The 15271-nt window shown below is 45.3% G+C and overlaps 1 protein-coding gene across 6 annotated transcripts in view; it reads right to left on the bottom strand.

Moving 5' to 3' along the window:
* The window catches only part of ARHGEF33 (Rho guanine nucleotide exchange factor 33), a 114006-nt gene that overhangs the window by 35307 nt on the left and 63428 nt on the right, over nt 1–15271 (bottom strand). For 5 of the 6 annotated variants that reach the window (XM_056567468.1, XM_056567464.1, XM_056567462.1 and 2 more), the window contains 4 exons: nt 11115–11248; nt 10329–10388; nt 9781–10002; nt 2977–3106 (listed from right to left, as the gene is read on the bottom strand). In XM_056567468.1, the coding sequence (XP_056423443.1) occupies nt 2977–3106; nt 9781–10002; nt 10329–10388; nt 11115–11248 (546 nt within the window). The remainder of the gene's footprint in view (nt 1–2976; nt 3107–9780; nt 10003–10328; nt 10389–11114; nt 11249–15271) is intronic. The other variant, XM_056567463.1, reaches the window with a different exon arrangement.

Here is a 15271-nt window from a genome sequence, read left to right as displayed (position 1 = left end):
TGGTGGATGTTAGAGACCTTGCGTTCCTCCACCTTCCGTTTGAGGATGCCCCACAGATGCTCAGTGGGGTTTAGGTCTGGAGGCATGCTTGACCAATCCACCACCTTTACTCTTCTTAAGCAAGGCAATGGTTGTCTTGGTGGTGTATTTGGGTTTTTATTATATTGGAATACTGCCCTGGGGCAAGTCTCCGATGGGCAGAAATCATGCTCTTCTTCAGTATGTCACAGTACATACATTACATGTTGGCATTCATGGTTACCTCAATTAGGGATCGACCGATTATCGGTTTGACCGATATCATCGGCCGATATTCATGATTTTCTAAGTTATCGGTATCGGCAATTACCTTGCCAATAATGTGGGCGCTTTAAATCAATGAACTGCAGAGGCTTTTGTGGGGCCAGAGACCGCCGCCGCCGCCCACTTCTCTCCCCCTGCCTGTCCTGGGGTCCTGAGTCCAACCACCGCCGCTGCCAGAGACCGCCGCTGCCAGAGACCGCCGCCGCCACCCGCTTCTCTCCCCCTGCTTGTCCTTGGGTCCTGAGTCCAACCACTGACGCTGCCAGAGACCACCGCCACCTCCACCCGCATCTCTCCCCCTGCCTGTCCTTGGGTCCTGAGTCCGACCACCGCCGCCTCCACCCGCATCTCTCCCCCTGCCTGTCCTGGGGTCCTGAGTCCAACCACCGCCGCTGCCAGAGACCGCCTCTGCTGGTGCCCCATTGCCTCCCCCATCCCCAGTTTTATAATTACCTGTTCCCATGGTCCGTTCTACTTCTGGCTCTGACGGCGTCCTGAGCTGTCACTGTGCGCTGAGCCACTGACAGTGACGTCGCGTTGAGGACGTCACTCGTCATTGCGCAGCGCATAGCAACAGCGCAGGACACAGCAGGAGCCAGAAGTAGCGCGGACCCCGGGAACAGGTAATTATAAAACCGGGGATGGGGGAGGCAATGGGGCACCGGCGGCGGCGGTCTCTGTCAGCGGTGGTGGTTGGACTCAGGACCCCAGGACAGGCAGGGGGAGAGATGCGGGTGGTGGTGGCGGCGGTGGTCTCTGGCAGCGTCGGTGGTTGGACTCAGGACCCCAGGACAGGCAGGGGGAGAGAAGCGGGTGGCGGCAGCGGTCTCTGGCCCCGCAAAAGCCTCTGCAGTTCATTGATTTAAAGGACCCGCTTTAAATTATTGATCTGCAGAGGCTTCTGTGGGGCCAGAAACAGTTTATCAGGGTATACCCGCACATACACACGCGCAAATTAAAAAGCACGGAATATCGGTATAAGTTATTGGCTATCAGCCTGAAAGTTCACAGGTTATCGATATCGGCTCTAAAAAAAATCAATATTGGTCGATCCCTAACCTCAATGAACTGTAGCTCTCCAGCCCCAGACCATGACACTCCCACTACCATGCTTGATTGAAGGCAAGACACACTTGTCTTTGTAATCCTCTCCTGGTTTCCTCCACATACGTTTGACACCCTCTGATCCAAATAAATTTATCTTGGTCTCATTGGACCAAAGGACATGCTTGTCTTCAGCAAACTGCGGCTTTCTTGTGCATGATCTTTAGAAGAAGCTTACTTCTAGGATGACAGTCGAGCCCAATTTGATGCAGTGTGCGATGTATGGTCTGAGCACCGACAGACTGGCAGCACTCGTAAATCTGTTCCCAAATAAAACCTCTGTATATGCTGCTGAGCAAGTGCACTCAAATGCTTTTGTTTACCACGACGAGGCCTGTTATGAGTGGAACCTGTCCTGTAAAGTTGCTGTAAAGTCTTGTCCACTGTGCTGCAGTCGTGGCAATATTCTTATAGCCTAGGCCATCTTTATGTCGAGCAACATTTCTTTTTTTCAAATCCTTAGAGTTCTCTGCCATAAGGTGCTGTGTTAAACTTCTACTGATCAGTATTAAAGAGTGCGAGAGTGATAACACCAAATTTTAGACACCTGCTCCCCTTTCACACCTGAGACCTTGTAACACTAACGAGTCATATGACACCAGGGAGGGAAAATGCCTAATTGGGCCCAATTTGGACATTCCCACTTAGGAGTGTACTTACTTTTGTTGCCAAGGTTTAGATATTAATGACTGTGTACTATGTTATTTTGAGGGGAAACAACATTAAACTCTGTTATACAGGCTGTGCACTCACTATTTTACATTGAGTGTTGTCACATAAAAGATATAATAAAATATCTATAAAAATGTGAGGGATGTACTCCCTAATGTCAGATTCAGAATATACTCCAATAGGAAATACCCAGACAGCCTTGCAGGTATGTACTAAAATCACCTTATGGTGGATAACTCCTTTAAGGGTTAACAAGACAGGATTGTGCAGTGTTGTGCATGGTGTGCACAATCCTATCTTGTAAGCCCTTAAAGGAGTTATCCACCATAAGGTGATTTTAGTACATACCTGCCAGAATATCTGGGTATTTCCTATTGGAGTTTGGTCTTCAATAGACCCTCTCACACATCAGCCATCCCACCCATTGCAGCACAAATAAGCTCAAAAGATCAGTGTTTTCTAACCAGGGTGCCTACAGCTGTTGAAAAATTATCTCTCTCCCACCCAGCGGTCGCTCCACCCATTGAAGCAGGACAGACTCCCTCTGATCACCTGACTAGTGATGTCATGCCTCAACACACTGCAACCTTGGGAAATCCTGAGACCTGAGTCATTTTGTGTGCTGTTAAAAATAAATATTGGGGCGAAGATAACAGTATAATTGCGCGACCACCATCACACACATATATTATGAACTACACTAACTTTACAGCCCCTGTAGCATAGTCAAATAATAAAAATCCAGGGATACCACTTTTTTGAGGCGTATTACTTGTGCTGGTTATATTACACTATGAAAAGCTTTTTTTTTTGTCATCTGCTTCTTTCCTGTACAACTTCACTTTATCTATTACCCCTGTCATATTGTGCACTGAAGAAAAAGTAAAAGTCCAGTACCTTCGCTCCTTAGCGGTTTTCTTGATGTCTGACCCTTGTAAACTGGCCCTTATCTTAAGCATATGAGAAAGATTTAGGACATATTTTCTCTCTGATTCAAGAAGGTCTTTAGCAGCTGTCTGTCTTCTGGCTTGAAAGGGAAAACATTGTTATTACACATACACAATCATACACATACACAATAAGCTAGACTAAAGATGCTCATACACATAAAATAGATGTCAGCAGAATGCTAAGCTGATAGCTATTCCTCCTGACTCACCTATACTCATGCATGCCTGTGTGTTTTCAATCGTATTAGCGGCTAACATCCTACAGCAACATATCATCAAATAATTCTTTCCCCAGACATATGCCATTAGGGAAGAATCAGGATACCCTTATAAACATAAGAAAGTTAGGTCGGACATGTATGGGCACCTAAAGGCCAACTTTCCTCAATTCTGCTGCCTGACTTATCCACCTCCCACTTTGTTTCTCCTTTGCTTCTCCTCTGTGCAATTTCCTTCACTGGCTGCCCAAGACCCAACAAATTCAATGTAACCCTGTTACGCCTAGCGCTCCGGGTCCCCGCTCCTCCCCGGAGCGCTCACGGCGTCTTTCTCCCTGCAGCGCCCCGGTCAGTCCCGCTGACCGGGAGCGCCGCACTGTCATGGCCGTTGGGGATGCGATTCGCACAGCGGGACGCGCCCGCTCGCGAATCGCATCCCAGGTCACTTACCCGTCCCGGTCCCCTGCTGTCATGTGCTGGCGCGCGCGGCTCCGCTCTCTAGGGCGCGCGCGCGCCAGCTCTCTGAGACTTAAAGGGCCAGTGCACCAATGATTGGTGCCTGGCCCAATTAGCTTAATTGGCTTCCACCTGCTCCCTGGCCATATCTGGTCTCCTCCCTTGCACTCCCTTGCCGGATCTTGTTGCCTTGTGCCAGTGAAAGCGTTTAGTGTGTCCAAAGCCTGTGTACCTGAACTTCTGCTACCCATCCTGACTACGAACCTTGCCGCCTGCCCCCGACCTTCTGCTACGTCTGACCTTGCCTCTGCCTAGTCCTTCTGTCCCACGCCTTCTCAGCAGTCAGCGAGGTAGAGCCGTTGCTAGTGGATACGACCTGGTTGCTACTGCCGCAGCAAGACCATCCCGCTTTGCGGCGGGCTCTGGTGAAAACCAGTAGCCTCTTAGAACCGGTCCACTAGCACGGTCCACGCCAATCCCTCACTGACACAGAGGATCCACTACCTGGAAGCCGAATCGTGACAGTAGATCCGGCCATGGATCCCGCACTGTTACGCCTAGCGCTCCGGGTCCCCGCTCCTCCCCGGAGCGCTCACGGCGTCTTTCTCCCTGCAGCGCCCCGGTCAGTCCCGCTGACCGGGAGCGCCGCACTGTCATGGCCGTTGGGGATGCGATTCGCACAGCGGGACGCGCCCGCTCGCGAATCGCATCCCAGGTCACTTACCCGTCCCGGTCCTCTGCTGTCATGTGCTGGCGCGCGCGGCTCCGCTCTCTAGGGCGCGCGCGCGCCAGCTCTCTGAGACTTAAAGGGCCAGTGCACCAATGATTGGTGCCTGGCCCAATTAGCTTAATTGGCTTCCACCTGCTCCCTGGCCATATCTGGTCTCCTCCCTTGCACTCCCTTGCCGGATCTTGTTGCCTTGTGCCAGTGAAAGCGTTTAGTGTGTCCAAAGCCTGTGTACCTGAACTTCTGCTACCCATCCTGACTACGAACCTTGCCGCCTGCCCCCGACCTTCTGCTACGTCTGACCTTGCCTCTGCCTAGTCCTTCTGTCCCACGCCTTCTCAGCAGTCAGCGAGGTAGAGCCGTTGCTAGTGGATACGACCTGGTTGCTACTGCCGCAGCAAGACCATCCCGCTTTGCGGCGGGCTCTGGTGAAAACCAGTAGCCTCTTAGAACCGGTCCACTAGCACGGTCCACGCCAATCCCTCGCTGACACAGAGGATCCACTACCTGGAGGCCGGATCTACTGTCACGATTCGGCTTCCAGGTAGTGGATCCTCTGTGTCAGCGAGGGATTGGCGTGGACCGTGCTAGTGGACCGGTTCTAAGAGGCTACTGGTTTTCACCAGAGCCCGCCGCAAAGCGGGATGGTCTTGCTGCGGCAGTAGCAACCAGGTCGTATCCACTAGCAACGGCTCTACCTCGCTGACTGCTGAGAAGGCGTGGGACAGAAGGACTAGGCAGAGGCAAGGTCAGACGTAGCAGAAGGTCGGGGGCAGGCGGCAAGGTTCGTAGTCAGGATGGGTAGCAGAAGTTCAGGTACACAGGCTTTGGACACACTAAACGCTTTCACTGGCACAAGGCAACAAGATCCGGCAAGGGAGTGCAAGGGAGGAGACCAGATATGGCCAGGGAGCAGGTGGAAGCCAATTAAGCTAATTGGGCCAGGCACCAATCATTGGTGCACTGGCCCTTTAAGTCTCAGAGAGCTGGCGCGCGCGCGCCCTAGAGAGCGGAGCCGCGCGCGCCAGCACATGACAGCAGGGGACCGGGACGGGTAAGTGACCTGGGATGCGATTCGCGAGCGGGCGCGTCCCGCTGTGCGAATCGCATCCCCAACGGCCATGACAGTGCGGCGCTCCCGGTCAGCGGGACTGACCGGGGCGCTGCAGGGAGAAAGACGCCGTGAGCGCTCCGGGGAGGAGCGGGGACCCGGAGCGCTAGGCGTAACAAACCCCTTCCCAACCTATGACGTACCAGGATGTCATGGGTCAGGTGAGGGAACCATGACATGGGCCAGCGGATCGGGTCTGCGTCATAACCAGCAGATCCACGTTGCTATCAGCAGCTGACATCTGCCGGTAATGATGACATCGGAGCTGGCTCCGATGTCCATCATTGAAATGGTTAAATGCTGTGATCAGTAGTGATCACAGCATTTAAACATTAAATGCCGATAATCCTTGGGGTCTAGGGGACCCATCTGCAGTTCCACGATGTAATTGCGGGCTGCAGATGGCTTGCCGGGGAACAATGGGGACTTACCCATCCTTCCCGCTGCTCCGTGGATCAGTGATTGCTCAAGGCTGCCTTCGGCCGAAAACATAGATCAATGTAATGCAATAGCATTACATTGATCTATGTAAACCATCTAAGGGTATGTTCTCACTACATAATTCCCGCGGAACTCCGTGAACAGAATTCCACGATCGGAATTATGCGCTGTGAGCGTAAACATCAGTGTGAATGGGTCTTTCACGAGACCTGTTCACACTGAGGAATTTCAGTGGTGGACAATTGTTCCGTGCAAATGTTCCGCAAGCTCTGCATAGCCGTCAATGGTGACGACGCAGTGCCGTACAGTCCTACCACCGAAGTATTTCGGCGTCCACCACCAGAATCCTGCGAGTGGAGATTCCGCAGTGTGAACTACCATAATGAGGGCTTATGATAGGCCCCTAGGGTGACCAAAAATTGTGTAAGAAGAAAAAAAAGTTTTTGTTACAAATATAAAAAAATCCTCCCCCTAATAAAAGTTCAAATCACCCTCTTTTTCCCATTGTTCAAATAAAACACTGTAAAAAAAAAAATTCCAATGACAAAATTGCTGCTTTTTGGTCACATCACGTCCCAGAATAAATTTAAAAAAAAAGGGATCAAAAAGTCATATAAACGTTAAAAACTACTACAGCTCATGGCGCAAAAAATAAACCATAACATAGCTCCGTAGGTTTGGAAAAAAAGTTATAGGGGTCAAAACATGGCATTAAACAAACTTTATATTTTTTTTTCAAGTTTTCACATTTTTTTTAACCTTTAAAACGACACAAAAATTACCCAAGTTTGGTATTATTAAACCATTCTGATCTATTATTAAACCATACTGATCTATAGAATAAATATAGCATGTCAGATTTACCGTATTGTGAACCCTGAAAAAATTATTGCCCCAGAGTCTGCAATTTATTCTGGGTCACATTCACTGTTCCTGCGTTGTGTCATGTATTTTAACCCTTATCAAATGTAAAGTGCCCTGGAACCAAAGCACTATAGAAATAAATAATAATAAATATCTTCTGATGACCATAATATGCCAGCATTTTAGCCTCTGTAGTATATTTGCAGTTCCTATTACTCCCATTCTTCCATTGTCTTATATAGTTGCACAAGTTAAAACATAGTCTAAAGTGATATGTAAAAATGGCCCTTAAAGGGGTACTCCCATGGAAAACTTTTTTTTTTTAAATCAACTGGTGCCAGAAAGTTAAACAGATTTGTAAATTACTTCTATTAAAAAATCTTAATCATTCCAGTACTTTTTAGTGTCTGTATACTACAGAGGAAATGGTTTTCTTTTTGGAACACAGAGCTCTCTGCTGATATCACGAGCACAGTGCTCTCTGCTGACATCTCTGTCCATTTAGGAACTGTCCAGAGCAGCATATGTTTGCTATGGGGATTTTCTCCTACTCTGGACAGTTGATGTCAGCAGAGAGCACTGTGGTCATGATGTCAGCGAGAGCATTGTGGTCATGATGTCAGCAGAGAGCTCTGTGTTCCAAAAAGAAAACCATTTCCTCTGTAGTATTCAGCAGCTAATAAGTACTGGAAGGATTAAGATTTTTTAATAGAAGTAATTTACAAATCTGTTTAACTTTCTGGCACCAGTTGATTTAAAAATAAATAAGTTCTCCACGGGAGTACCCCTTTAAGTGGGACTTCATCTGTCTGTATTTTATATTCCAGACTGACAATGAGGTTATTTACATTATTGATGCGTTGATGTTCATTTTGCAACACACTAAGGAATAGACTGGAGCCGCATCTACAAAATAAATTTTTAAAGTCAAACTTAACAGGGTTGTTTCTATAAGAAGCACGAGAGGTTATATTCATATCCCCAGAATGCTGAGGACTAAGCCATCAAACTGACACTGGATAATGATTGTACAGTAGTGGCGTGATACCGCTGAGGATCTCAAAGCACTGTGCAAAGCTGTGTTGTGGTTATTAATAATAGGTGATAGTGACTTTCTGTCCTTGAAAATGTGTCCACAGCATAAATGGACTTAAAATAAGAAAGTGGTGCACATAAAAAGGTGACATCATGGAAGAATGCTATCTGGGTAAACCCTGTTTGGCTGTGATGATTTCTCCTTGAGGAATATTCTTTGGGTCTTAAGCTTAAAGGACAAGTATCATGGTTAAAAACGTATCCCCCTGTCCGAAGGATAACATAAGTCACTTGGATAGCATACTGTCAGTGGTGCAGTGAATGTGCAGACTGAGCAGTTTTTGCTACCTGTATTATAGACCAAAAGCCATTTCTATCATCAATGAGTAATTTCGTCATTGATTGATTATTGCCTTAACTAGGGTACCGCAAACTGAAATAACAACTGTATTTAGTATCAGTTTTTTCCAGACTTGTCTCTGACTTGTATTGCTGTTGACCTAGCAATTTTATGACTACAGATTTTGTACCTAATGTTTTTATTTCTACATATAGACTACATGAAGTCAGCCCTATGAGCGCCAATTAAAGGAGTACTCTGGTGCAGAGTATTCCTGCTCCGTCCTGCCCGGGCTGCAAAATAAATGAAAATTAACCATCTCTCACCTCCCTGGGTTCCCGCAGAGCGTCACTACAGCTGATCGGTCCTCCGGTCCATCCTCTTCATACTTCCGGGTGTAACGAAGCGTCACATGGTGCTCAGCCTATCGCCGGCAGCCGCGATGTTCTGCCTCGGCCCATAATAGGCTGAGCGCCATGTGACGCTTCGTTACACCCGGAAGTATGTAGTACTCTGGTCGAAAACTATTTTTTTCATATCAACTGGCTCCAGAAAGTTAAACAGATTTGTAAATTACTTCTATTAGAAAATCTTAATCCTTCCAGTACTACAGCTGCTATATACTACAGAGGAAGTTGTATAGTTCTTTTCTGTCTGACCACAGTGCTCTCTGCTGACACCTCTGTCTGTGTCAGGAACTGTCCAGAGTAGAAGCAAATGCCCATAGTAAACCTCTCCTGCTCTGGACACTTCCTGCTCTGACACGGAAAGAGGTGTCAGCAGAGAGCACTGTGGTCAGACGGGAAAGAACTACACAACTTCCTCTGTAGTAGTCAGCAGCTAAGCACAGGAAGGATTAAGATTTTTTAATATAAGTAAATTACAAATCTGTTTAACTTTCTGGCACCAGGTGATTTGAAACAAAATAGTTTTTTACCAGAGTACCTATGAAAGGTTTATCGATCGATTCATGAATGTCAAAAGTCAGTAAGTAACTAAGCCTACCTTTTAGAAGAATGATTTCTAATGCTCTGTGCTAACACAATGATGGCTGAAGTATGTTACACAGCTTAAAGGGTACCTCTCATCAAATAAACTTTTGATATATTTTAGATTAATGAATGTTGAATAACTTTCCAATAGCATGTCAATGAAAAATATGCTCCTTTCTATTGTATTTTTCCCGATCAGTCCTGTCAGCAAGCATTTCTGACTCATGCTGGAGTCCTAAACACTCAGAGCTGCCAGCCTGCTTTGTTCACAGCCAAACAGGCTGTGAACAAAGCAGGCTGGCAGCTCTGAGTGTTCTCCTTTGTGAACAAAGCAGACTGGCAGCTCATAGTGTTTAGGACTCCAGCATGAGTCTGAAATGCTTGCTGCCAGGACTGGTAGGGAGCCCCCTAGTGGTCATTTCTTCAAAGTGGAAAATTAAATAGAAAGAAGCATATTTTTTAATAACATGCACTTGTGAAGTTATTCTGCATACATTAATCTATAATATATCAAAAGTTTTTTTGATGAGAGGTACCCTTTAAGGTATTTTTATAATTGTATTTTACCAAAAATACTGGGTTCAATGAGGGTATTCTCCACTGGGGCAGCTCTGCTGTGTACTAGTTCCCTTGGCCCGTCTGTTTGTTCTTTAGGACCATCTTCTTCCCAGTCCCTTCCGTCCTTTGGCTGTCTCCAGACGAGGGAAGGCATATACATTCTGGACTGACCTTCAATTGTCACTGAGGACTTAAAACTTTCATCTGTCTCTTCATGAGTTGTCCGAGTGGCTTCAAAGAAAAAGTACATCATTATAAAAATGACAATTAAACATTTTGATATAACATAATCATAAAAAATATTAATAAAAAAAAACAAAAAAATTTAACAAAATGAAGAGCTAAATGTTTAGATCACAAAATTGTGGGAATACACTACAAACAATAATTATAATAAGAATGCAACAACAAAAAAGTGGAAATATATTTGAGATAAAATGTTATATTTAATTTTTAAATGTTTATTTTCTGTATTTTGCTTTTATGATTGTTATAGTTAATAATAATAAATTATTATTATTATTTATACCAATGTATGACAAAATCTTTCTACTCACCTGTATTGGTGACCGTCACATTGCTTTCACTGCCAGCACTTACTGACCTGCATGCAGGTGCTGCATTGATGTAAAACAAACATAGATTTATTTTGAGTGATCAAAACTCTTGGTGTGTAAAAAGAAAGAACAATTTTTAATGTTTCTGCATATAACATTTACTCCATAATTTATCTTTTTACCTGCATTCCCCCCTATAGGGGCTTTATAGGGGGGGGGGGGGGGCTTTATCACGAGCACAGTGCTCTCTGCTGACATCTCTGTCCATTTTATGAACTCTCCAGAGAAGCATATGTTTGCCATGGGGATTTCCTTTTACCCTGGACAGTTCCTAAAATGGACAGAGATGTCAGCAGAGAGCACTGTGCTCGTGATGTCAGCAGACAGCTCTGTGTTTCAAACGGAAAAGAATTTCCACTGTAGTATTCAGCAGCTAATAAGTACAGGAAGGATTAAGATTTTTTTAATAGAAGAAATTTACAAATCTGTTTGCCTTTCTGGCACCAGTTGGTTTAAAAAAAATAAAAAAAAGTTTTTCACCGGAGTACCATTTAAAAACGCACAGTAAATTGGTCTGCACAGAAGACAGAGCTGATAGCACAAATTATAGTAAAGCAGGACCTGGTATTGTCTGCACCAAACGCTGTCGAAATCCCTACCTTGCTGTTAGCAAACAAATAATTCTTCTAGGATGGGGAGTCCTAAAACATGGATGAATAACTAATAACAAGTAAGATGTTTTACATGACTACATAGAATTGACCTCCCTCCTGAATATCACAGTACCTTTTTCATATGGGGATGGCTGCACTAGGTTGTTATGAAAATTGACCATCAGTGGTTCGGAGTGATTGGAATTTTGGAAGGTGCTGTTCTGGGCAGATTGGGTTTGACCTGCATGCTCTTCCTTCTGGATCCTTCTGGGAACAGCAGAAAAATATAAACAAAAACTATGAGTTAGAAAATCCATAACGTATATTAAAATACCCATTTATACATGTTTTTGATGTTAATGTAGAAATTGATGTAGCATTAAAATTAGGGATCAACCAATAATCGGTTTGGCCGATATTCATGATTTTGGACATTATCAGTATCGGCAATTACCTTGCCGATATGCCGATAATGCCCCGCCCCCCGGCCAGAGACCGCCGCTGCCCCATTGCCTCCCCCATCCCCGGTTTAATAATTACCTGTTCCCGGGGTCCGCACTACTTCTGGCTCATGCGACGTCCTGCGCGCTGCGCAGCGCAATGACGAGTGACGTCCTTAATGCGACGTTACCGTCAGTGAGCACAGTGACAGCTCAGGACGCTGCCGGAGCGAGAAGTAGCGCGGACCCTGGGAACAGGTAATTATAAAACCAGGGATGGGGGAGGCAATGGGGCAGCAGCGGTGGTGGTTGGACTAGGGAGGACCCCAGGACAGGCAGGGAGAGAGAAGCGGGCAGCGGCGGCGGTCTCTGGCCCCGCAAAAGCCGCTGCAGTTCATTGATTTAAAGCGCCCCCTTTAAATCATTGATCATCAGTGGATTCTGCAGGGCCAGGTGGGGGGAAATAGCCGATAACTTATACCGGAATATCATATCATATAAGTTATCGGCTATCGGCCTGAAAGGTAACAGATTATCAGTCTTGGTATCGGCCCTAAAAAATCGATATCGGTCGATCCCTAATAAAATCTCTGTGCAACTGTAGCAATACTTTACAGCCATTCCCAATTTCAAACTGCATTCATCCTCTAGATGAAGCACACATCTTTCCAACGTAGCCCAGGACTACATGCCATCTTTCATAACTGCCTCTGGCATCATGTGCACAGCTTTCTCGCCCTGTTCCTTTACAGGCAACTATCATTGCCTGTGACCACCTTAGCTAGGTCCAGAGTAGACTTTGTGTTCACTGACACAGAAAATGATGTCATTTACCTCCTGACAATATAGACCGGATGGCATCATTTGGACTAGAAGCAGGCATCGCACATGATAATGCCTACAATCATAGTAGATGGCATATTGGCCCAGATGTACTATGGCTGTTGCACCAGAATTTTAGCTCCATATGAACCAGAATTGTTGCGCACAGCAAGTGAGACACCTTTTTTATTTATAGTGCACCATGACAAGTGGATTAGGTTTATTGGATAAGGGTTTTAGCATGGGCAGAAAGGGGTTTAACCAACATTTTCATAGATTTTCTAGTCTAAATTTACACAGTCTAAGAAATAGGCAGGATTAGTAAATTTGCCCCATTGTATCTATTATATAAATTAAGTGTCTTTTTTTTTGCCATGGAACAAAGCCTGTAACTACAGTATGTAAATGTGAATTATCCAATAACATGAATTTACCTTTAAAGGGGTACTCCAGTGGCAAATTTTTTTTCTTTTAAATCACTTGATGCCAGAAAGTTAAACAGATTTGTAAATTACTTCTATTAAAAAATCTTAATCCTTCCAGTACTTATTAGCGGCTGTATACTACAGAGGAAGTTCTTTTCTTTTTGGATTTATTTTCTGTCACAACCACAGTGCTCTTTGCTGACACCCCTGTCCATGTCAGGAACTGTCCAGAGCAGGAACAAATCCCCATAGCAAACATATGCTGCTCTGGACAGTTCCTAAAATGGACAGAGGTGTCAGCAGAGAGCACTGTGGTCCTGACAGAAAAGAAATCCCAAATGAAAAGAATTTCCTCTGTAGTGTACAGCTGCTTATAAGTACTGGAAGGATTAAGAATTTTTAAAATAAGTAATTTACAAATCTGTTTAACTTTCTGGCACCAGTTGATAAAAAAAAAAAAGTGTGCCACTGGAGTACCCCTTTAAGCCCTTATATTACAGTGCCCATAAAAACATAACAAAAAACCTTAAGAAAGACATTTTACTGGAATTTGTCAATAATTCTTAATGTGTTATAAGCCTATTTGAATAACTGCATCATAGTGACCCCAAAGCTATGATCATACAATATAACTAAAATGAAAACAGAGTCAGTACCCTCTAGAGACATAACATATTCATCCTATGTATATATTTTATGGTGTGAAGATGTAGGCTTATCAGAGAAATCCCCACCCCGCTGGCCTTGAGCAATGCATCTCTTCCTATACACTTCTAGGTACAGACACTTAAAAATGTACTCTGGTACAACTGGTGCCAAAAAGTTAAACAGATTTGTAAATTTCTTCTATTAAAAAAAATCTTAATCCTTCCAGTACTAATCAGCTGCTGTATGCTCCAGAGGAAGTTGAGTTTTTCTTTTCAGTCTGACCACAGTGCTCTCTGCTGACACCTCTGTCCATATCAGAAACTGTCCAGAGAAGAAAAGGTTTGCTATGGGGATTTACTTCTACTCTGGACAGTTCTTGACATGGGCAGAGGTGTCAGCAGAGAGCACTGTGGTCAGACAGAAAAGAACAACTCAACTTCCTCTAGAACATACAGCAGCTGATAGGTACTGGAAGGGTTAAGATTTTTTTTTGCTAATAGAAGTAATTTACAAATCTGTTAAACCTTTCTGGAACCAGTTGATTTGAAAAAAAAAATTTGTTTTCCACCGGAGTACCCCTTTAAGGATGTCAGGAAAGAGTCTTGTGGCTACTTATTTAAATTATGATTTCTCTGAAACGCGCAAACATTTCAGAGTAGCCCATAGTGTCCTGGAATCCTGCTGCCTGTATCTGTTCTTATGCTGCCCCTTGTTTGGGCAGCATGAAACAAGTGACAGGTTCCCTTTAAGGGATGTGTAAACAGGGCCAGGCCTGCAAGCTCTGGTATGGAGGAGGAGATATAGCATGATTGTGGTTCTGGCCTAGTGGTACCAAGTAAAGGGGAGCTCCACAAGGGTTCAGTTGTTAGATATGAGTTCTTTACTGGGCAACAGAGTATAACATGTAAACAAAAAATGCTGTTAAATGTATTCTTAATGGGGAGGCACAGTCTTTCAGAGTTGCTGTCTTGGCACTTATACACTGGATTTGGGGCCAAGGATGTTCCGTACAGGGTAAATCTTTACCAAAAAGTGCCCAAATGTTGTAGCTGGCAGAAGGACTTGCTTCCCTCATGCACCATTCAGGTATAGTCCCCTTTGACAATGTGGACTAGAAATGGGTCTCAGAGTTCTTCCTCTTGACAATGACAACCAGGATAGACCCGTGTGACATTTAGCAGCTGCAGATGCTTGTGGACATCAATCCTCTTCTCAGCAGCAACAACCTCTCCCTTGCTTGGTTTCTTCTTATACAAAATGGGGTGCCACCCCCTTGCAAAGGTGCCTAAAAGAGTACCCTCCCAGTCAGGTGACCCCCAATAGGCCAAGTAGCATCATGACCTGGGAGTGATTCCCTTCCCACCACCACCACCATGTCCTACCTCCCAACACATATGAATGCAGACACCAGTATACACCAGTAACAGAACATTCAGACAGTTCTGCAAACTTCATCATGTGCCGGTGCAAGGACATCAATAAATATTTTTATAACATGACAAGATGTACCACCCAAAGTGGGCCAATAAAGTGCACTGGCAATATAGTTACCCCTAGTATGATCAAAATCTCAAATCTACACAAGCTAATTTAGAGGGGTACTCCACCCCTAGACATCTTATCCCCTATCCCCTCAATGCGAGTCTATGGGAGGGGGCGTGACGGCCGTCACGCCCCCTCCCATAGACTTGCATTGAGGGGACGGGGCGTGATGTCCCGACTCCGCCCCCGTGTGACGTCATGCCCCGGACTTCCTTCCCATGGTCGGGACCCAGACCCTTCAGCGCTTCCGGAGCAGAAACAGGTGGGTGCCGCATGCTCTATTGCGGGGGTCCTCAGCGGCGGGACCCTCTGCGATCAGACATCTTATCCCCTATCCTTTGGATAGGGGATAAGATGTCTAGGGGTGGAGTACCCCTTTAATAGTTAATGGACATTACAGGTGAATATGCTTA

This window comes from Hyla sarda, chromosome 3 (assembly GCF_029499605.1).
Source record: "Hyla sarda isolate aHylSar1 chromosome 3, aHylSar1.hap1, whole genome shotgun sequence".
NCBI lineage: Eukaryota > Metazoa > Chordata > Amphibia > Anura > Hylidae > Hyla > Hyla sarda.
This window is presented reverse-complemented; position numbering and strand designations above follow the sequence as displayed.